Genomic DNA, 23,989 nt, shown 5'->3' with positions numbered 1-23,989 from the left:
TGTTTCAGACATCGACTGCAATGACTTTTGCTTTTCCTGTCGTAATACAACATGATCTGGACTTTAGAAGGAAACTTACTTCACTTGCCTCAAATAAATGCCAGCATTTTCTTTTCTTCTAAACTGTTAACAGGCTACTCACTACCCTAGGAAACTTGTGGTAGATGTGGAAAATACCTTCTACATTCTCTTCCATTTCTTGGATCGTGTCAAGGGGCACAATTCGTAGAACCTGCCCTAAGCACAATAGCTAGTTACACCACTGGCCGAAACATTATCTTTGCTTCTCTTCCTGTTGAAACTTTTCTCCAACGACTTCCTGGTGTTGTTTTCTGGTTCCAAATACTCCCAATTTCAATGTTTCATTACTATCATTTATTTATAAAGGAAACTGCCCAACAATCACATTATTTACAAGAATATTCTTGATCCATCCAGTGTTCCAAAGACATTTTTCAATTACCATAAAACCATTTACTAGTACTTTATCTTACACAATTCTCCACAAAAACTGAAGGAGAATGTCTAGAAGGCAGAGTTTTTGGAAGCAAGGGTCACATCTTTTCATCACTGTATATCCAATGCCCAGCGCTGTGTCTTGCATATGGTAAGCACTTACTAAACTCCTTTTGAATGAATTAATAAGTGAATAATGAAAACATGAGGAGCAATGTCTCCTTTTATCAATCTTGTAGAGGAGTGAAGCTAACAGGTTCAGATTTTGAGAGACCCATGGTAAGTCATGTATTAAGGAAAATATTATTATAAGTTGGGTAGAAAGTGGGGCTTAAACCCTAATCTAATCAATAATTACAGGGTAAAAATGGAAGCAAATCATCAGCTTTCACAAAGAAAGCCAAAACAACCAAAAAAAGAAATGGAGACTTCTACATTTCTTGACATTCAAATGTTTTATCGTATTGGTTGTTAAAACGCAGCTCCACCAAGCAGGCTCCTTTCCAGCAAACCCACTTTGACTTGTTAGCACAGGCAGGGGCGTGGAGGAGGGATGGTGTCAGCTACAGCATCAGCAGCAAACTTGATGAATTCCAAAAGTCATCCTCAGATGAACAGAAAAGAGAAGACTCAGCACATCTACTCAGTCACTACAGAAGGGAAGCAAGCACACAATGCAAAGAGCCCTGGAGGAAGGAATACCAAAGAGCTACCTCAACCACCAGTTAGCAAGGAAGTGTCACTCCATAGGGACTCAGCAAATGAACAGTAAAGGGAATTGAACACTCTCTAACATACATTTATTTAGAAGAATATAAACAAATTTCCTTATTTATGAATCTCCTCAAACACTCAATTTATCACCATAAGTTGATGTGTTAGTTTCCTGTTGCTGCTGTAACAAATTGCCACAAACTCAGTGTCTTAAAACAACACAAATTTATTATCTTACAGCTGTGGAGGTCAGAAGTTCAAGTTCAGTCTCACTGAGCTAAAGTCAGGTGTCAGCAGGGCTGGTTCCTTCTGGAGGTTGTGCAGGAAGAATCCATTTTTCTTTTCTTTTTTTTTTTTTGCCTTTTCCAGCTTCTAGAGGGCACCTGCATTCATTGGCTTGTGGCCCCTTCCGCCATATTCAAAGCACTTTACTCCAGTCTCTGCTTCCTCATCATGTCTCTTCTTTGACTTTCCTACCTCCACCTAAGTACTCTTGTGATTACATTGGGCCTACCTGGATGATCTAGGATACTCTTCCCATTTCAAGATCCCTAACTTAACTCCACCTTCCATGTAATGTAAGTTAATATAGACACAGCTTATGGGGATTAAGATGTGGACATATTTAGGGGGCCCATTACACAGTTAGATAAGTATTAAAGGATTCAGTTAAAATGTGAGGAAGGATAAGACAATGAAGAAAGCCTTTCAATAACAACAACACAAAAGGTATTATTGCTAGGAATTTCCTTCAAACCTTCCTGGTATTTGGTCTAGTCTTGAGCTAGCAAATAAGAAGTATAATGACACACTATGAGTATAATATAATTCAGTGTCTAAAGATCTGGACGTGTTCCTCAAGAGGGAAATCCTCCAGTAGTAAACAGCCATGAAGAAGCAAATACTATCTCACTTTTATATAGGTTCCTGTTTTAGGAAATCGCCAGTTTTGTTCTTTGAAGGTATCCAGAATCTAAAAGTAGAATTAAGCCAACAGCATTAGCAAAAGCATCCAGTCTGCAAAGGGCACAAGGAATCAGCCATGGCAACGGCAACAGGGCAGCAGCAAACAGCCTCACCCGTCCATTTATCAGAACACGGAGTCAGCATGAGGCTCGGATCACCTCCACTGAGTGGGATAATAACAATGAAGCCGTCAATACGGCGCTAGGAGAAAGAATGCACGGGAAGAAGTCAATGGATCCAACAGTTTGATGTATTGAGAAACACGAAACCAACTGTGGCTAGCATTTTTTGTCATTGTGTAACAGAAGTAAAATCAGAAACCTGTGATTACTTGCTGCTGGGACCACTCTGACTGAAAAGCATCTCAGTGTGAGAACAACTAAGTGCCTCATCCCAGAGAACAAATGTGAACCAAGAGATAACCCAGCATTTCAGACAGTGTCATTTCCTGAAGGGAGAAAGCAGGGGGGAAACAAGGTCAACTGTGATGAAAGATGTGCCCGACACTGAGAAATAAGACCGAAATGAGTGAAAACATTTCTGTAGTATCTTTTCAGAAATTCATGGGCAGAGAACATATGTAAGACTTAGGTCCCTGCATGTGTGTGTGATTGCCACACATTTTCCTCTCTTGTGAAAACAATGCTACATACCCTCAACCAAACAGCGCCAACATCGTCATGAATTCTGAGCGTGGTTCAGGCCTAGTTTTAAGGATATCGATGTTCATTTCTGTGGGATTACTGCTCTGTAGGAATGTGGGTAGGAAAACAAAAGCGATTTTTCGATATGCATGTAGGTATGACCTGGCCTGTGATGTCCACATAATCTTTAGCAATGACTTTATGTGGCCTTCAAAGAAAGGGAGGGTTGTCATGAAGATGGCAGGCTACGCAGTCAGATCTAGGACTGCGTTCCAGCTCTGTCACTTAAAACTTTTAAAACCCAGATTCCTCATTTGTAAAATATGCTTAAAGCCACGTTGTTTTGAGAACCAATGACATGAACATTGTGAAAAAAACACAGTGCTTGGCACACAGAATACTTAAAACAGGACAGCTGTTAACAGCAACAGTAATGAAACAAAAGAATAAATAAGTAAATGGGCTGAAATGTTACCTCATAACTCTTAAACAAGCACTGTGCTCTCATTCAGTACCTGAAACAAATAGAAACCTGGAGTAAATTTTGAACTTTAGTAGAAGATTTTAAAGATTTTCTAACACAAAGTCTTATTAAATAGTTTTTTAAAGCCAGTCTTTAATTTTAAACACATTTTTGTTTCCAATTTTCCATTTACCAGAATCATATTGATGTAAATACTGGAAGTGAGCATCTGAAAATGTACTCAATTTTCACGTGTTGCACGTCTTATTTAGTCGACATGTACTAGGGGAGACAATGATAAAACTGTATAGCTGGCAGAGATTGAATATAATTACTCCAGATTCCTCATTTAGCTGAGATTAGGCAAGGCTCAGAAATACTAATTGCCCCTGGTGCCCAGACTGCAAGGCGGAGAGTCAAGATGGCGCCCGCAGCCTCCCGGCTTCCCGTGCAGGGATCTTCCTACAGGAAGGCTGCTCCATGTGTGTTTCAGGTACCATTTGCTATCGAAGACCGTCCTCATCAGCCAAGTTTTGCCTGGAGAAGAGGGAGCGTTGTGTTTCCATAGAACAAACTGGGATGCCTTTGAAGATTTGGACACTTAACTCGGGAGCCTAAGCTGGAGTGTTTATGCTCCTTCCTTCCTCCTCAAAATCTTGGTCAGTCTCTTCTGTGAAGAATATATATATATATATATACACTAGCAAACGCATCAATTAGGACATTGTTCCCCAAGGCGTTACTTTAAGACTTACGCTTTCCTAAACACTGAATTTCTGAAAATACCGACCGAGTTTACATGTACCCTGTAATCCAAACCCTCTGTCTCTACTATACTGAGGCCTCTTAGCAAACAAGCATTTAGAGAAGGCAATCAAGTGGTCAATGTATTATTTCATGTTAGATAAAAATCTCTCAGTCCATTCTTTCCAAAAAGAAGATCAACCTAAAATGAAGAATGAGGTTAAAGAACTATTGGAAAGCAGATAAAGTTTAAAACTATTTACATATTTAAACTATAATAGTTTAGATACTTCAAGTTTCAAGACTTGACATTTCACATATTTCTCCAAGTTTTCTTTATGTTACAAAGTATGAAAACAAATCCACTTGTGTGAAAAAAGTTAACATTTTGATACTTCTATTTACGGTATGCTTTAAAAAGACTGTGAGAGAGTTAGTACACAAGCTTTCCTTTCAGGTTTTTTTCCTAAAAAGAGAATAGGGACATTTAAACCACAAGTTATTAGCAAATCTTCAAATTGATCTTCAAAGATATTTTCAACTTCAAAAGGCAAATCTCTAATTTAGTGATCCTTGAGGGAAGAACGGACATTTACTTTAAGGCTCTAGGGAAATTCTGAGTATTTCTCAGTCTTTCAAGCAAAGAAACAAGGAAAACTCTCGTTGGAGGACCTCTTTAGATCCACAGCTAACTTGTACTGGGCCCACTTCTGATCGGGAGCAAGAGCAGGACACACATTTCACGTGGGATCTGAAAGCAGTTCGTAATTGACGAGCGTCGCCCAGAGCGTCCCGGAGCCATGCAGCCTCTTTTCAACGAGGCCGCACGTCCTCGCCCACCCGTCCCTCTCTCCGTCATGGGTGCCCGTCCACGCGGCCGCCTCGAGCGCGGCCTGGCCCCGACGCGACGGCGGGCTGGAGGCCGCGGCTGGACGCAGCGCACCGGGAGGCCTCCGGGGGAAGAGGTGAGGCGGGCGCAGGGCCGGGCAGCGCTGGGGACGCCGGCAGCCTCGCCAAGCGGCGAGAAAGCCGGCAGTTTCGCTTCCTCCGGCGCCTCCCGGCCGCGTTTCCGGCCGGTGCGCTTCCGGGCGGCCGCGGAGGGCAGCGCGGAGGCCGGCGGAGGAGAGGCAGGCGGAGGAGAGGCCGCCGTCTTCGCCGCCGCCATGCTGCCCGCGGCGCCGGGTGGGCCGGGCGCGAGCCGGGCGCGTTCCCCCTGCGGCCCAGCGCCCCCAGGTGGGTGGTCGCGTGTCTGGGGTGGCGGGGGCCCGCAGGGCCGGCGCGGCGGGCGTGAGGAGGGCGGCTCACGGTACACCGCCGCTGCCCGCCGCCGCGCAAGCCCCGGAACTTTCCAGAGCACCGGGACAGGGGTTACCGGCTTCTCCGGGCGTCTCGGAACGAACGTTCAGGCGACGCGCCTGCGTGAAGCTGTGCGTAAACCCGCGGCGTCCGTGAGCGCGCGCCGGCGCCGGCTCGCGCACGCGCCCGAGAGCCCCCCGGCGCGGCGGAGCGCACGCGCGTTGAACAGGTCGAAGGGGCTGCTATCGGTTGTTCCAGTTCTTTGGGAAGCGTTTCTGAACTTTATAATGGTTATAAAAAGTGTTTAGTTTTGAGATTTTTTAAAAAAATCCTTCACTTGGGTATTGAGATTGCTGCAGGGGTTCACCGTTAGAAATGCAACAAGAAAATCCGAGTGAAATTCTCATTTGCTGACTAGAATTTCTTATAGCTTGCTAGCACTTTTTGGGTAATGTAATTTTGGCTGTAGCTGCTTTTCTTGCCTAGTGCCTTTTTTAACATGTAAATTTTAGAAGACTGCTTCTCACTTGCAGCGGGAAGTGACCAGAGGCGTCGGGGCCGGGATGTGGCCGCCTGCGAACCCCTGTCGGGAGGGTGCGCGCTGCGCCTGCGCCGCCCGCGGAGCCCTGGGCGGGCGAGCTCTGGTGCGCTTTCAGCCTAGCAGTTTAGTCAAACAGAATGGGCTGCGATTGGTTTCAAACTTCTAGATTGATCAGTTTCGCTAGAAAACGGCTTTTATTTCTCTTAGTACTCAAGTGATACTGTGAGGCATTTGCCGTTAGGAATGGCGCTGGAGTGATGGGAACCAACTCCTTCTTCATTCTGAGTTCTGTTCCTCCTCGGGCGTTTTCCCCATCTCCTTTGGTCCTTCCCAATAAGATATTAACACTTGCTTCACTTACCTCCTTATTTGGCCAAAGCAATGAGCTTTTTCTTGTAATGAGCCGTTTTGTGTTAACCCGTGTCCGTTCCTAGATATGAGCAGTCTTCTAAGGGAGCTGGTTCGGATTAATCCTCTGATTAATGGAAAGCTGTTTTGTATGACCCTTCTCTCTGCTTCAGGCGAGCTTCTCCACAGCGTCGGGGACTTTAGCTTAATGTAGCACATTAAAGGTCAGTTAGTCCAACTGCTTCATTTCAGAGGAGAGAAAATTGAGACCCAAGGAGTGATTTACCCGAGGTCCGATAAGTAATAATTATTTGAAGATCACATCGCTTGACCAACAATCTTTTATCCCCCTGCAAGAGTTGTGTAGTAATACGAGTGTAAACTGGTAAACACCATCTAAGTAAACACCGTATCATGCCTCTGCAGATAATATATTTCTAGCAGTCTGTGTGTGGTGTGCTTGTAGTGACATCTGTGGATCCTGCCACCACAGAAATCTGTGAGTATCCACCACGTCCTTTAATGGAAGCAGGAAAGGTGTGATAGCCAGGACTACAACGATGGAAGAATGATGCACAGTGGATGAAAATTCCGATTACATTGTATTTTCTGGTTTATGTTTAACTAGATACTGTCCATCAATGTCCAAAAGAGAAATTCTTCCTTTGCTGTATCCCAAAACGAAAGTTTTTAAAATTTAATATTAACTGTTACCTTCAGTAAGGGGTGTTTGTTTATTAAAGCACAGATTATTCTCTACTTCATAGTTTTTGTATTTTTATTAATATTATTTGATGCGTCTTATGAAGAGAGTTGAATTATTAGCTTAAAAGCAGACAGCACCTATCCCGTCTCACCGTGTGCTACATGCTTATATGCAGCTTGTGAGGAACACTGGTTGTTTAGGTCTCTCCTCATCCTTGAAGTTCTTGAAAGTTTGAAGCTTTATACTCTGACTTCAGTCTTCCAACATAGACAACATCCTAGATTTCTCTTTCCAAGAGAGTATCTTGGTTCTACTCTGGTGGCTGGTAAAACTTGCTGTCTTCAGATCAGCTGGAAATGTCCTGATAAGGTTATTTTTGCTGAGATTTTAAAGAGCGGTAGCTGTCTTAGGGCATTTTCACTTTACCAGTGTGGAATACCAAATGGAATAGTTAATATGGCCTAGTTCTCTAAGATCTAATTGCTCAGGCTTCCACAGCAGTGTATTTGGTGTTCTGCTTATGATAAGCAGAGGGCACTTTTCTGGTACATCTCTCTGAACACATATTGTAGGTGACCATGCCCTATTTACGATGGCCTCTGGACTCTGATTGCCTCATAGCCAGTCAAGCTTCATTGCTTATCCACTCTATGTCTTGGCTAAATAACTAAATCTGTCATTATCTCCATTTGCCCACTTTAAAAAAGCGGGGAAAACACTAACATTTATTTGAAAGAGTGGTTTTGAAGATTAAAAGAGGAAAAGCATGTGAAGTGCTTTTCAGAGGGGCACAGCAAATAGTAATTGCTTAATACATGGTAGCTATTATTTTAAATCTTGGGTCATTGGTCAATAGTGTCACATTTACATATAAAAGGTAGAGTTCTTGTTGAGAAACTGCTTCATGTTGACATGGGGGAAAGCTTAAATGAATGAAGCCATCAAGCTCCCACATGAAAAAAAATTAGAGTATGGCTTCCTGTAGTAAGACACCGCCATATCCTTGTAGAAATATTGTGGTTAATAGTTCTGAGAGGAGGAAAGAAGGAATCCACAGTGAAAAGAAGTAAGGATAGATTGGTTAAAAGGGCGTTAGAGTAGAGCAGTTACAGGAAAGAAGAAAATGAGACTTGAATAGGACAAAATGAGAGCATGTTTTATTTTCCCGTATCACAGAATACCATTTGTGACTCAATTAAAAATATATATATAAATACATGTGAAAAACTAAGCGTCAAATTGAAAACTGTGGGATACTTCATCAAATTATAAGAAGATGGCGAATCTATTTTACCAAAATATTTACTGCTGGCTTAAAAAAAAATCCAGGGTTAAGTAGAGAATATCATTCCTGCTAAATATAAATAGTGTTTTAAGAATTTAAATGGCTATTGCCTGATCATCTACGTTACAGTTACTATTTTATTACTTTCTTTATATATTATAGCATATCTTAAGTGTAACTTTGGAGACAGTTATGAAATAAGCATAGGAAGAGCAAACATTTCAGAAGTTATTATTTTAGAATAAATTGTTATATGGCCTTGTAATTTTTTCCTGTTTTAAATATACAGAATGGTATCTAAATTTTGCTGCAGACATTGAAATAGTCCAGGTGGTGAAAATATGAGATATTGTGTGGAATTATCCCCTCTTGTATTTATTTTTCACTCAGAGAAAAATAATGGGCCTTTTAGACATAGACCACTGGGCAGAATTTCTTTGTTGTTTCCAAGTGCTCCACATTGAAAAAGTCCAGAAAGACTACTTCCCTTTGTAATCATGAGAAGTAATTCATCAACGCCTGTGGTCTTTTATAAGATTTCCTTTGTATCCAGTTCATTAAAGTAAGTTATGTTTTATCACACTAACTACATGTCATATTTTCCTTTCTTTTAAGCTCCTGTACCACTTTTCCATATTAGTAATTCCAATTTCTTCATTTTTTTATGTGTTCCACCCTATAAGGAAGACATACTGAAAAGTACAAGAACAGTTTCTGACTTTGAGTTCCATTTACTATATGCTTCATTTTTTGTCATGATCCACGCTAAGGACTAAGCCTCATCCTTTTGTCAGGATCAATATTCTCATTCCTTTTTTGTTCCAAGTTACCCATGGGATCATGCCTAATTTTCAGAAGAGTAACATAGTGTCAAGAACACTTGAAATTTTGACCTTCTCTTAAGAGCTGCCATTTATTGTGTTTCTATTTTGGATTCATACGGATATCACAGTACTCGATAAGTGAGAGCATCAGAAGGTTAGCACCTACTTTGGACTAGAAGTTGCATTGTTCACTATAATCAGATGAAAATATTTAATAATTCATTGTGCTCTTTCATTTCATACAAAAACTTTTTTAAACTGTTAAAGTTGTAACTTCTAAGTCACCATGTCTTTTTTAGAAGGTAGAGAAACACAAAAGGGTATGATTCTATAAAATCATGTCACTGGAATGACAAATTGTAGAAGATTTCTTATGACTGAAGAATCTCTAAGATTTACACATTTTCCACATTGGTCTATCACATTTTATTTACATTTAATAGATTGATACAGTTTAAAAGTCTCAGGGGACAACTGCATTTTTTTAGTACAATTAGTAAACTACTATGCCACTATTGGCAAAATGAGTGAGATAAAACTGAGGCAAAAATCTACCTTGGTTTCAGTTAATGAGGTAATTCCTTAATTTTCTTATATCACTTTTCAATAAAAGTTTAGACCTTTCACTACAGGCACATATCTATAGGCCAGAGACCCTTCCTTTATCATATCCTGTCCGTCTATACCATGTAAAATGGGTAGAACTTATATCATCCCGATTCTGCAAAACACTCTCTTGGGCCAAGAATAGGCACTTGATTCAAAGGAAGCCAGCCCATTGGCGGCTTAATGGCTAATAGTGCCTGTTGTCTGACTTTTACAGATTTGTTGGACTCAACAAAGCCCCTCTTTTCCTTTCAAACAAGAGATAATGAGACCCTTGTCAGTGGAAGGTCACCGTTTGATGTGATATGCAATAGAGGATGACAGCCAGTTGACTGATGTGCAAGATGGATAGTTAGAAAGAAGATGAGATGAGAGAATTGAAGAGGACTGAAAGGCAGAGGGAGGAGTCTTCATTTCTGACTCTCCATTTCCAGGCCATAGAAGACCTACCTGCACTTGTTTATCTGAGCTTGTCTGTCCATGAGATGTCTGTGGTAGCCTTACAATGACTTTTCTCTTTACGTGAGCTAGTTTGAATGAATTTCTCTTTTTTGAAGGAAAAAAAGAGTTTGGACTAGTGTACCTTTATTTCTCAAACACTGCCACTCTTATTCCCATAAGCTTGTTCTCTTTTAGAAAGTGTTGTTATTGTTGAAAAGATATCTGTTATGCATCTTCCATTCAAAGTTAATCTAGGAATTAGATCTAGTGCTTTTATGCGCTGAGAATAGGGTGCATTATGAGTAAGTCTAGGAGTTTCCACATAAGAATATTTGGAGTTTTCTGGCTTTATTACTGAAATTTGAAGAAAGTCCATGCAGTTATTTTTTTCTCTAAAATTGAAGTCTCTAGAGTTGATGAGGAAATTATTCACTCAAAGATGAACATTTTAAGAGTTAAGCACTATTAAGAAGTTTAGAGTTTTGAATTATGTAGTTGTAAAATTATACTAATTATAAAATTATAACTGTTTTCTTCATGTTAAAAGGATGTTTTTATCTGAAAAATTTATGGCATGCTGTTTCTGTCAAATTTTAAAAATATATTTAAATTGAGGCATACAGAGTGAGAGAATGCTTTTGACGTTTATTTTCATAAAAGACGGAGTGGAGGTATAAAAGTGGCATAACTTACTAGCTATTATCTCAATCTTGCTGGCAAATGAGTAAAAATAACATCACTGACAGACCATTATGAAAACTTTATATCCAATATCAGTGGATTGGTATTAGTCTAAAGCAAAATAGAAGTATTGTACTTCCAAGATTGGTCCTTGATCAACATATTTTTTTTGTTACAGAGTAGAAAGTATAATATCCTTATTGAGCTGCAGGTGATAGTTAATAATGGGATTAAATGATTACTTTGGAAAACAGGATCAGAATTCAATGTGCTCTTGCTCAACTGGAGAGATAGGCACAAATTAAGGAAGTTCAGTGGGATCAATTAAATATAATGATGTAGGTGAAGGAATGAAATTCAGAATCACAAAACTTTTTCAAGATTTGACAAGGTTACACTCAGAGTGTTATAATTAGCAAGGGGGAGAGTTGCGGAAGAAGAAGGTGGGAAAGTAAACTGAAACTAAATTGCATAAGTCTGTGTAAAAATCCCCTAAGTATTATGAGAAGCTATTGAAGAGTTTTAAAACAGAGGCATGACATGACTAGATTTTTGTTTCTAGAAGACCACTTGAGCTATTCTTGTTACAATGGATTGGAAGAAGGCTCATGGGAATTGTTGAACTGTTAGGAGTTTACCAAACAGTAAAATATAGGGACAAGTGGACAGATTTATTCAGAACTGTTATTTACATACCTTTTGTAAGATAGTACGTACAGAGCCTGAGGGGGAAAGAGATGAAAAGAATGACTCTTAGGTTTGTGACATGGAAAACTGGGAGGATCATGACGTTGTCATTTATTCCAATAGAAAAGACTGAAGGAGCAGGAGGAAATTGTGAGGGCATGAGAGAACATCCAAATTTCAGTTCTGGAAATGTTATATTTGAGGTAACAGAAATATTCAGGTAGAGGTGTAAAGTAAGCAATTTGATATTATGATCTGGAGCTCAGAAAGGTGTTTCAGACTGGAGATACAAAATTGGGAAAAATATAGCATTTAAAATGCGTGAGTAAATAAGATAACATAGGAAAGCATTTAGAATAGAAAGAAAAGAAGACCCAGGATAGAGACGAGTGGAAAGCAAACATTTAAGTGTCGATAGAAGGAGAAGTTGTCCAGTGTGATTGAGCGAGGCTAAAAAGAAAAGAAGGAAAGCAAAAGAGTATAATGGTAAGAATTCAAAAATAGAATATTTCAGGAAGAAAACAGTGGTGAACCGGCCCAAATTGTTTCAGTAGTTTAGGTATATTGAGGACTGAAATTTAGCCAATAGATTTGGCATCACGAAACTTATGGATGACCTTAGGGACAGAAGTAAATAGCTTTAGTAGAGGTGATAAAAGCCAAATTGGAATGAGTTGAAGGGGAAGGTAAAAGAGAACGTGGACGCCTTGTAGACAACCCTTTTGAAAGCTTAGATGCTGGAGAGTAGAAAGATGGTGGCAGCTGGAGGAGATGCGGCATCAAGGAAAGGATTTTATCTTTATTTTTGTTTTAAGATGAGTGCTACTATAGCAGTTTAATTGTACTCAAAAGCTGATGGCATCACACCAAAAGGGATTTTCTCCTACGAAAACTTTCATTGACAAGTTCCATAAATTCCATTAGGAACACATGTTAAATGGATTTTCTCATGTGTTTAAGTGTTGTGTCTCATTGTTTCCCTTCCTTCTTTCGTTTTTTTCTTCCATGTTTCTGGAGTGCCTTTCTCTCTTTCCCTCTCTCTCTCAGCGTGAATGTCAATGGAAAATAGTTTATAGTTTTTCTTATGAAAACTTTGGTTCAGTGCTAAATTATTCCTTAGCTTTTCTTTCTATTGATCATCCCTTCCTTTTTATCCAAATTGGAATCCATGCATCATTATTACAATCATATCTGTGCATATGTTTCAACTCCCTGATCCATCTCTTTTTCTGTCACAGTCACTTGATAAAACTCCACCTTTAAGTAAGTCTGTTCAACTATATTCTTCCTGTCTGAGTCTGAGAAACTGAATGTTGCTAAATAAAAACACATTCAAACAGGTTGATAACTTAGTTATAAATTTTGACAATTCTTGCTATATATTGTTTCGTACAAGATTTTGATAATAAATGAAAGCGAACTCAAAATTATATTTCCTGATGAGGATGTAGAATGCAGATTTGTCTGTGATATCAGATTAGTGAAGCTTTACATGCTTTCTATATGTGATGGGCAAAAATCACTACACTGTGCTGCCCAACGCTATCCACTAGATATGTGACTCTTGAGCATTTGAAACAGAGCTGGTTTAAATTAAGATGTGCTATAAATGTAAAATACACACTAGTTTTCAAAGACTTGGCACAAAAAATAGAATATAAAATCTCTCAGTAGTTTATGTTGATTATATGTGGAAAATATATTGAATTTATTGGATTAAATAAAATGTTATTATAATGAATTTTGCCTATTTGCAGACATACCTCTTTTTGTTGCACTTTGTTTTGTTGTGCTTCACAGTCATTGTGTTTTTTGTAAGACTCTTCAGCAAAAGATTGCAACTTGCTGAAGGTTCAGATGATGGTTAACATTTTTTAGCAATAAAATGTTTTTAATTGAGGTGTGTATATTGTTATTTTTAGGCATAATGCTATTGCACACTCAATAGACTACAGTATAGTGTAAGCATAACTTTTATGTGCACTGGAAAACCCAAAAATTCAAGACTTGCTTTATTGTAATACTCACTTTATTCCAGTGATCTGGAACCAAACCCACAATATCTCCTAGGTATTCCTGTATTTTTGGTGAGGAAAATTGGCCCTGAACTACTATCTGTCGCCAATCTTCCTCTTTTTTTTTCCTCCCCAAAGTCCCAGTACATAGTTGCATGTCCTAGTTGTAAGTCCTTCTAGTTCTTCTATGTGGGACGCCGCCACAGCATGGCTTGATGAGCATTGTGTCGGTCTGCACCCAGGATCTGAACTGGTGAACCCTGCGCCGCTGAACTGGAGTGCTCAAACTTAACCGCTTGGCCATGGGGCTGGCCCCATGTATTTTTATTTGTTGTAATGTGGCTGCTAAAAAAACTAAAATTACATATGTGGCTTGTATTTGTTATTTGCATTACATTTTTTGTTGGGTATCACTGCTCTAAACTCTCAGAAAAAAAATTCCAATAAAATCCATTAGAGATTTGATTTCTCCCTTATGAAATATTGTTGAATAAATATTACCAGATAACTCTCATAAAATGCTGACATAGTTCGTAATTCCTCCAACAGTTTGGATAGAACCCCTGTCCACTCATGCCCACCACAGGAGGTATTTTCATAGTGATAATTTAGTCTAAGTGTGCAGTGTGGATAAAGTCTACAGGAGTGTCCAGTGATGTCATAGGCCTTCATGTCACTCACCACTCACTCACTGACACCTAGAGCAACTTACAGTCCTGCAAGCTCCATTCGTGGTAAGTGCCCTATACAGGTGTGCCATTTTTTATCTTTTATGCTATATTTGTACTATACCTTTTCTGTGTGTAGATGCACAAATATTTACCGTTGTGTTACAGTTGCCTACAGCATTCAGTACAGTAACGTGCTCTACAGGTTTGTAGCCTAGGAGCGATAGGCTATACCATGCAGCCTAGGTATGTTGTAGTGTAGTAGGCTATGCTATCTAGGTTTGTGTAAGTACACACTATCATGGTTGCACAACAATGAAATCGCCTAATGATGCATTTCTTGATGTATCTTTGTCATTAAGCACTGTATCTCTGTGTACTGATTTGGGAAGAATCAAATTTAAATCTATTAAATCTTCTATTGAGGGGCTGGCCCCGTGGCTGAGTGGTTAAGTTCCCGCGCTCCGCTTCGGCGGCCCAGGGTTTCCCCCGTTCGGGTCCTGGGTGTGGACGTGGCACTGCTCCTTAGGCCACTTTGAGGAGGTGTCCCACATGGCACAACTAGAAGGACACACAACTAAAATATACAACTATGTACTGGGGGGATTTGGGGAGAAAAAGCAGGAAAAAAATCTTCTATTGAGTTAATTTGGGTTGAAAATTCTGTGTATAAAAAGTCCTAGGTTTCAGAAGAAATATATAGTAACTTGGTTTATTTACGTCAAATGACGAAGTTGGAAACTTTCCACTTGTTCGTGTTACAACCACATGAAGGTTGAACTTTCTTGATGTGGTTCTGTGAACAAATGTAACAAGATACTGCTTTCTATATTTAAAATGTCATTTCATGTAGCGTTTTATCACGCAATTTGTTTGTTGAATCATGAACTGGAAATTGTGACCTGTGCATTGAAATTATTGGAAGGGAAAATATATAATTTTTTATTAGTATTAAACTTTACAAGATGTTAAAATGAAAAAAAACCCATTAATGCTTTTTCTAAAGGAGTTCAAGATAGATCTTTGCATGTGCATATAGAATTACAGTTTAAAATATCTCAAGATTTTTATTTGTGTTACAGACCAGTCAAATAATCTTCTAATGGGTCACCTGTTTTCCTATGCATTATTCCAAATTAACATTGATAAATGTTATTTTAAAAGATAACTAAGGCTCCAAGTTGTGTTTGCATTCGTGGGTTAATTATCTATACTGATATCTGTATCTATCTATGTCAACTCAAATATGGGATCTGCCACATACTTTTTGTGTGACAGTGAGTAGATTACTTATCTAAGATCCTTTTTCTTCATATCTGAAATGGGTGCACACCTATTTTATAGGAACATGATGATTAAATGTAATTCTGTCTGCAAAGTGCCTGGAGCATTCATAGCAGGTGCCTGTCAAATGGGAAATAGTACTTTCAGCGTAAGCTAATGTTCAACTTTCACTTTTATTAGAAGGAATGTGTTTACATGGCTCATTCTCTGTACTTCTGGTGTCATATACATATGCAACTCAGGATTGAGAGCCTCATAGAAATGTTCTTTCAGTTCTCCAGTTTAATTTTTCTCATCACTGTATTAAACATTCTAATCTCTCAAACATATGTTTCTCTGGGTACTCACAAAAATTGAACTTGATGAAACTGATGATCTGTTATAAAAACAAACTATATGGTACTATGTGTGAAATTGTGTGTTGTCTTCAGGAAGATAGTTAATGGATAACGGTCATTTTTCTCATTTTGAGAATTCTGTTTAGACATCATATTTTTTAAAATTAAAATGTGATTAATTTTCATTTCTTTATTCTTGAAGGAGACTTAGTCCACAATTATATCATGTGTCATCCCCCTGCCCTCACCACACATACAAAAACACACACACAAAAACTGGATCGTAGTGGAATTGACTCAGTCTCTTGATTTTTGTGATAAAGATATTTCTAATATCATCATATATGTAAAAATAATAGTAGCTATAGTTATATAGGTAAAGCTTTAGTGATATATTCAGAATTGCTTAAATTATCTGAGAAATGTATTCCCTAAAACGTGTAAATCTATACAGTGTCTCACCTAGATCTTTGAGGGTCCCTCTAAGCAAATTCCTAGTTCTGAGTAACCTATGGGTGATTAGAAAGCATTTGTAATTATGGACATAAAGGGACAGCTTTTCTATTTTGTGAGGGCCAGTCTGCTGAGAAGTTAGCAATTAACATACATTTCATTTCTGCCTCTCCTTGGGAAAATATAGAAGATTTCATTAAGAAGTATGTTCATATGTAGTACTTTATTATATGACCCCTTAGAATAATTTTCTGATCTGATGCATGTAAAAATCTAGCCGTAAGTTCCTCATTCTGAGTTGAAACCTAGCTGCATCACTTAGAAGATGGTTGTATAACCTCAGATAACTCTGTTACAACACCTTTCTGTGTCTTATGATGAAAAGATAAAAGAACATTTAGTAATCCTTGCAGCGTAGTAGATACTCTGTAATTTATAGTTGTCATGGCTGTTGACAGGTGAGTAGGTGAGCGGCCATGTGGGACATTACAAAGGGTGACTTATACTTGTCGTCCCTTATCGCCAATACCTGGGCAATCTGAGCTCATAGTCCGGGGCTTTATTCCTTTAGTACTGTATTGTCCAAATTGTATTCTGTAGCATATATGTTTCTTGGGGAAAAGCATCCTGGGGTGAAATAAATTTTGAATATGCATATCAGAACATTCCAGTTGTCTGAGAAATTCTGCAACGAACAATGCATCTTCAATTTCCTCAAATCTGTTGTTTCACAAATATATTTAACCATGAGATGCATTGTCATCTCAACAGTGGTACAGAAATAAGTGCTTTTGCACAAAGTTATCATTCCTATTAACTGGCAAATAGTTCTTGAGAGGATGATTCTTTCAGCCAGAGATTGGTAGTCCTGCCTGTAGCTATGTTTTCCTCAGTGCTACTCATACCATTGCATAAATAAAGTTCTGACCCTTTACTGATGACCAAACTTTGAATGAGTGAGAGGGAGGGAGGCTCCTAATAGGAATAGAAGCTGAAGGAGATTCAGAGGAGGGAAAATAGCAGTGGTAGGCTGAGTAGGGCACACACAATTTGTCTGTGTCTTTAATTCTCTTATGGTTAATTCCAACCATTCACATGGGAGCTTTGGTTATGGGATGTGCTAGAGAAAATAGGAGGAAAATCAGAAGGTGATTATCTGTTAGGGAAAGTAAAGCGTGTGAATGAAATGGAACTAGGAATGTGCCTAGGGAGTTCTAACATAAGAATATTTTGTAGTGTGTTTGTGCAGTTGGCATTTAAATAGCATGTGTACATCTCAACCAAGCCAATAATTTTGCAGATATTTTCACTTACGACACTATGTAAACCTGCCACTGTATCGATAATCATAAGCTGTGTAAATGCCCTCACATTGCTTAGATATTGGGATTTCATTCATCAAAACATTCCAAAATTGAGAGCAACTTGACTGCATGGCCATAAGCAGATGCTTTCTTGTTTGAAATGTTTGTCAATGAAACACATGTTTGAAGCAAACATATGCGCTATTAAGAGTGACCCAAATAAATTATTGCTGAAATATTTTTCTATCTAAAACAACAGCAACTGATATAAATGCAAATAATTTAGACAGAGAATGAATTTTATGTCTTGGAGATTGACTAACTTAACAGGCCATGTAGAAAACAACATTAATACGACAGACTTTTATTACTCACATAAATTGGATGCTCTGTAAAGGAAGGGGTAACCTCTGGCATTTGTTCAGCAGAGATAAGCACGTTAATGGATGCTTTCTGATCCACTTGTACAAAGAGTCATGTTAGGATAGGTAATTAAGTTTATGAAAAAGGACAAATAAAGGCATAGTCATTTCTGAATGCCCAATTCTGAATATCCTCTGAGTCCTCTGCTCTTAGCCAACAGCCCTGGTTCGGACTTTCCCTTTCAGTTGTTTGGTTTGCAGGTGGGCTTCCTCTGATTATGACGAAATCTTAAAAGTTCACAGAACCTTTACACAAAGATAACTTTAAGCCATTTCCCAATGTTAAATTAAATTTTAATCTGATAATAAGTAGTTTAGTTATTTTTACTAAGATTTCTATAACCTTTTAATACAGCTTACAATATTTAGCTAATTAAAATATCTGCTGGGGCAAATAGAAAAATACGATTAGGATCTAAAAGCAAATGAAATTTAATATCCTCCATGTATGTCTAGAAGGTTAACTCATTTTGTTTTATTATTCTTTTTTCTAAAGAATACATGCACGTAATTGAAAATATTTAACAGACTTTAAAAAACAGTAGAACAAACTGTCTTGTGTGTTCCTCTAGTTTTTATTTTTCTATGTTTGCTTTTAATAGTTTTACTTGTTTAGCTTTGTATTTTTAATATATTTAATATTTGTATATGCACTTTAAAGTTATATTTTATGGCTATTTGGTGACATGTCATTAGTAAATATTTCAGTTTTTCTCTGTCATATGAATCTATTGCACAATATTAAAAACAAAAGAAAACAGAAAGAGGAAAATCCACAATGATTTGTTGGATAAAAGATTAGATAATCCTCCATAGAAGATTATTAAACTAATCTAAAGAAAGACTGACTAGTTTTTAAACATAGGGAATACTTTTTCATAGCACTGGATCAAGTCCTGGCTCAGTCACCAAGGGACCTTCACCTTTTGCAAGCCTTGTAACCTCTCTGATGTCCAGGAGGCATTATGTATATTGAGGATCACGTTAATTATTCAGAAGAATAATTGGCTCATAATGGTAATTCACTGAACATCTCTTATCTTAAAAGGAAAACACTGCAGAAATTAAAATTGCTTTCTCTAGGCATTCGGGATTGAGAATGTTCATTAAGAAAGAGTGAACTAACGCCTCTGTAGTCTTATGCAAGAGTAATTATCCTTCATTCATTCTTCAAACATGAATCCTTCATCTCCTGTTCTAGGTTCAAAGGGTACACACAAAGGTGGGTTCAGCCCTTAGGGACTGTATTTAAGTGAAATAGGGATGGGACAAGCTGAATGGCTCTATTTCTTTTTATCTTCACTCTAATTCAACATTGGATGACTCAAAAACCCTCAAGCTTGCCAGGATCTGTATAACTCAGTCATGAGAACTAGTTAGCAGGGGTGAATAACAACTAAGTGTTTTCTCTGACTGCTGAGGGCAACTCCTGATGCGTAACTGCTGTTCCAGAAAGTACTACTCATTTCAGAATGCAGTTCTGAGTACTGTTCCCTAGGACAGTGGTTGGCAAATTTCAGTCATTCTCATAAGATCTTCTCCAATTTTTGGCTATGCTACCTATCCTCTTGTTTAAGAAAAATTTTTCTGTAGACTAACTTAGTTTTTTATCTTAAATATAATATATTTTAAAGGAACATTTATATCATTACCATAAACAAAAAATTATTACCACTTGCCATAAATAGAAGTTGACTCATACAAATAAACAGATTGAAAATGAAATAGCATTGAAAAAATTATGGCTAAGGACAGTTTCCGGGCACATAGGTCACCCTCTCTTTGGTAGTGTCGGAGTTAATAAAGTCATAAGGGCTCCAAACTGAGACATTGTCCTTGGATTGGAGCAATATTTGAAGGGAATGACTTTCTCCTCTACAACTGCCCGGCACTGTGTCTCCCGGAGTTTCCATCTTACCCATTGGCAAGCACTGTCTCCAAAGGCAGATCTCACTTTCCAGAAAGGTGAAACCAAATTTTATTTAGCACTTACAGGTTTCAGCCACTTTGATAAGTGCTGTATGTACTTTACTCATTTAATTCTCACAACAACCAATTTCATGATTGCTGTTATCCAAATGTTACAAGTGGGGAATCCAGGCTCAGAGAGGTTAATTACTTGCTTTAGGCCAGCTGAATTTGGACCCCAGGGAAGCCTGACTCCAAAGCTTGGCCTCTTAACCACTATATGCCTCTCTGAAATGAACTCATTTGATTCTCACACAAACACATGTATATACCCATATCAGAAAGCTATTCCTCCCATGTGAACATTTCTTTTATTTTCTGTTGAGGAAGATTGGTCCTGAGCTAACATCTGTTGCCAATCTTCCTTTTTTTGGTCTGAGGAAGATTTTCCCTGAGCTAACATCTGTGCCAGTCTTCCTCTATTTTGTCTGTGGGACACTGCCACAGCATGGCTTCATGAGAGCAGAGTGTAGGTCTGTGCCCAGGATCTGAACCTGCAAAGCCTGGGCCACCGAAGCATAGTGCATGAACTTAACTACTATGCCACTGGGCTGGCCCCCATTTCTTTTTTTAAAGCAATAAAGTAGTCATGTATACAGTAAGTCATTTTAATAGAAAAATGTGCAACATAAGAGACAATATTGTTACCTATTAATAGATCAGCTTAGAAACATTCCTTACAAGGGCTAGAATAGACAACTACAGTTTCCAACTGATAATCCTAAAAATTTAGATAGTTTTGCTACTTTCAACGTTCTTGGAGGTAAATGAAATAAGGAAGTATCTACAATGAAATGCTAGAAAAACGTTGTCTTTAATGAAGGCAATTCGGGTATTTAAGATCATCAAAGCTGTAATACAGATGTGATTAAAATATATTGTAAAATGCCTGCAATAAAGAGTACTTTAAGGATTTAAGGCTAATAATTTCCTCCTGCCTAATGCTTTGCATCCTCAAAGGAATTTTCAAACCCCTACTAATTGACTGTTAGAAAATTCTTCTAATGTATAATTTCTTTGACTCAATGAGAAATCTAAACAATGATCATTTAAGCTATTTAATCAGGGTTATCCTGCAAATACTATGTGAGGAGAAGCAGAAAGGACTTGCACATGTATCTGTTTTACTTAAGAAGGCTTTAGGAAAGGGAGAGAAGGAACTAGAGCTGAAAGCAGTGTTCAGATGTTGTTGTGGACAGAATAACGGCTCCTCAAACATGTCTACATCCTAACCCCCAAGCTTGTGAATATGTTAGGTTTTGTGGCAAGGAGGAGTTAAGTTTGCAGATGGAATTAAGATTGCTATCGGTTTACCTTGAGTTGGGGAGACTATCCTGGCTTATCTATCTTGGCCCAATATGATCACAAGTGTCCTTACAAGTGAAAGAAGGAGGCAGAAGAGGGAGAAGCAGAGACGTGGCAGCACGAGGAGGACTCAGCCCAACGTGGCCGTCTGACGATGGAGGAATGGGGCCACGAGCCAGGAACTGTGGATGGTTTCTAGAAGCTGGAAAATGCAAGTGAATGGATTCTTCCCTGAGGCCTCCAGAAGGAATGTAGTTCTGCCAACATCTTGATTTTAGCCTAGTGGGACCCAGTTCAGACTTCTAACTTTCAGAACTGTAAGATAAATTTATTATCTTACAAATTGATTGTTTTTTAAATATGCTTTTAAACTACTAAATTTGTGATAACTTTTTACAGCAGCAATAGGAAGCTGATACAGATTTGTAAACACCTGTGGACTCAACGAGAGCAAAGAGTAGCGTGAATGCCACAAATAGGGTCCTATCCATCAGACATTCATGCACCACCAGTCTACTTAGAACACTGCATGTCACCACGAAATAGCTTTTATAAAATGAGAAGAGCATATCAATGTAACCCTTAGGTAGTTACCCTTGGCAAGATTTATACTTATTTGTTACTGGAACATCTCTCGGGAATTCACTGTTGTTTTAACAGTGAAACAAAAAAGAAAGCCCCATTATTGTTTGTTCACATTCGGTGATTTGACCAGTTTGATAATCCTTGTTGTTATCGCTGCTGTCGCTGTGCCAGTTCTTATTACTACAGCTGTGTGAACCCTGGTGAGCTGTTTGCCTTCTCAGTGCCTCAGTTGGCACAGTGCAAAGTGGGGTAAGGAAAGCACCTGTCCACAGGGTTGTTATGAGGTTAAAGTTATTATGCTTGTGAAACACCGAAACAGTCCTTGGCACATGCGAGGCGCTCGCTGCATTTTGGTAGGCGTCCTTGAAATCATCACCATCATCATCACTGCCCTGCATGTCGATGACTGCTGGCTCCAGGCCCTAACGCGGCAGACAGGCTTCATATTTTATCCCGAGGAATTAGGGATCAGTATCTCCATTTTTTCAGGTAAAGAAACTGAAACAACTTGAGCAACAAACAACTTAACCAAGTCGAAGAGCTTTTAAGTGACAGAATGAGGATTGTCCATGACCTGAAATACTTGGCTAAACTTCCACTAGGCCTAGCGCTAGACGCCGTCTGCTGCCACTACCTACAGCCTGATACCATCTCGAGCCCTTGAAGGACACAGACCTCTGGAGACCGCTGGGTTAGATGAGCACTCCGTGGGAAAGGTCACTGACATTATCTTATGGGCCCGCTTTGTTTAATATCTGAGAACATGAGCCATTTGTAACCCTGAGGGAAGTATTTTGAAACCATTTTCTCCTAATGATAAAAATTTGATTGGAGTCAGTCTGGTTTGCCATGAGTGAAACCATATGGGATAATTTTTAAGGGTATTTTCCTATAAAAGTAATAAATGTGCATTGTAGAACATTTGAAAAATAGAGAATAATATAAGAATAAATTATACACACAGTCCTCCATTCAGAAATAAGTACTGATAATATTTGTTTTGAATTGTGAGTTTGTGTGCACACATAGAAGAGCACACTTTGTATATATAGTTTTGTAGTGGTCAATGTGGTTTGCACATTAATTTATGTTACATTTTCAGATTTTTTTATGTCAAACAGGGACATTTAAAAAATTTTTTGATTTGTAAATTGTTCCAGTCTGCATTTTGTGATACTTAAGGATTTATTGATACCTTATTTCCAAGGTAATACTTTTACACTGATCTTAGAACAAATAAGGTTGGAAGATTCTTCAACCACAGGTCTTAATGAAATAGTAAAATAAACTACCTTGTGTTAAGGAAATTTGTAAAAGTCCGTTTCCTTTTTATAGTATGTCAGTCCCTTTAAGGGCAGGAATTGTGCTTCATAATATTTATATCTGGTAAAGTCTGAATAATTGTTTTTTACAATAATCATTAAATGATTATTAGGTAAACATGTAAAAAGGTATAAATGATTAGGGAATTGATATTGAGGTATTTTTTATCAACATTATGGTACTTGTTGATAATTATGGTAAATTATCCTGTTGAATTTCAAAACACCTGATCTGAAAATCCAAGTGTTGAGTGAGAACTGTGAAGCGTTAGGTTGGTGAGGATCAGGACCGCGGAAGAGTGAGGGTCTGTTAAATAGGACTGTCGGCAAGTGTGAAGAATTTCCAGTTAATGAACTGTATCATTCATCTCTCTTTCTATTTTTAAGTATCTGTTGCTGATTTTCAACTTTGCTTACAATTGTAAACAGACATTGAGATATAGGAATTCCTTAAGCTCAAGCAATAAAATGCCTTTTTTTTGAAGAAGATTAGCCCTGAGCTAACATCTGCTGCCAATCCTCCTCTTTTTGCTGAGAAAGCTTGTCCCTGAGCTAATGTCTGTGCCCATCTCCCTCTGTTTTACATGCGTGATGCTACCACAGCATGGCTTGATAAGTGGTGTGTAGGTCCACACCTGGGATCTGAACCAGCAAACTCTGGGCACCAAAGTGGAGCATGTGAACTTAACCATTGTGCCACCAGGCCGGCCCCTCCAGTGGTACAATTTTTAAATACCAGTATTATCTTATTTTTACAAACTCAGAGAAAAGATATAGGAGAAAATGCAATGTTTGGATAACTATTTCTCTACTTTTTAAAAAACATAAGTAATTAAGCATTCAGATTCAATAAATAAAATGGATTTCTAAAATTGTTTAAAAATAAATTTACAACATTTGTTTTCATCTCTTCTTGATATAGC

General features: G+C 38.4%; 1 protein-coding gene across 3 annotated transcripts in view; it reads left to right on the top strand.

Moving 5' to 3' along the window:
• The first annotated feature begins 1,562 nt into the window (after positions 1 to 1,562).
• BANK1 (B cell scaffold protein with ankyrin repeats 1) overlaps positions 1,563 to 23,989 on the top strand; it is a 322,048-nt gene continuing 299,621 nt past the window's right edge. For 2 of the 3 annotated variants that reach the window (XM_046657599.1, XM_046657598.1), the window contains exon 1: positions 1,563 to 5,220. In XM_046657599.1, the coding sequence (XP_046513555.1) occupies positions 4,788 to 5,220 (433 nt within the window). In that variant the 5' untranslated portion in view covers positions 1,563 to 4,787. The remainder of the gene's footprint in view (positions 5,221 to 23,989) is intronic. The other variant, XM_046657600.1, reaches the window with a different exon arrangement.

The sequence above is a fragment of the Equus quagga genome, chromosome 3 (assembly GCF_021613505.1).
Source record: "Equus quagga isolate Etosha38 chromosome 3, UCLA_HA_Equagga_1.0, whole genome shotgun sequence".
Lineage (NCBI taxonomy): Eukaryota > Metazoa > Chordata > Mammalia > Perissodactyla > Equidae > Equus > Equus quagga.
Note: the sequence above shows the minus strand (reverse complement) of the source record. Positions and strands in the feature narration are given on the sequence as shown.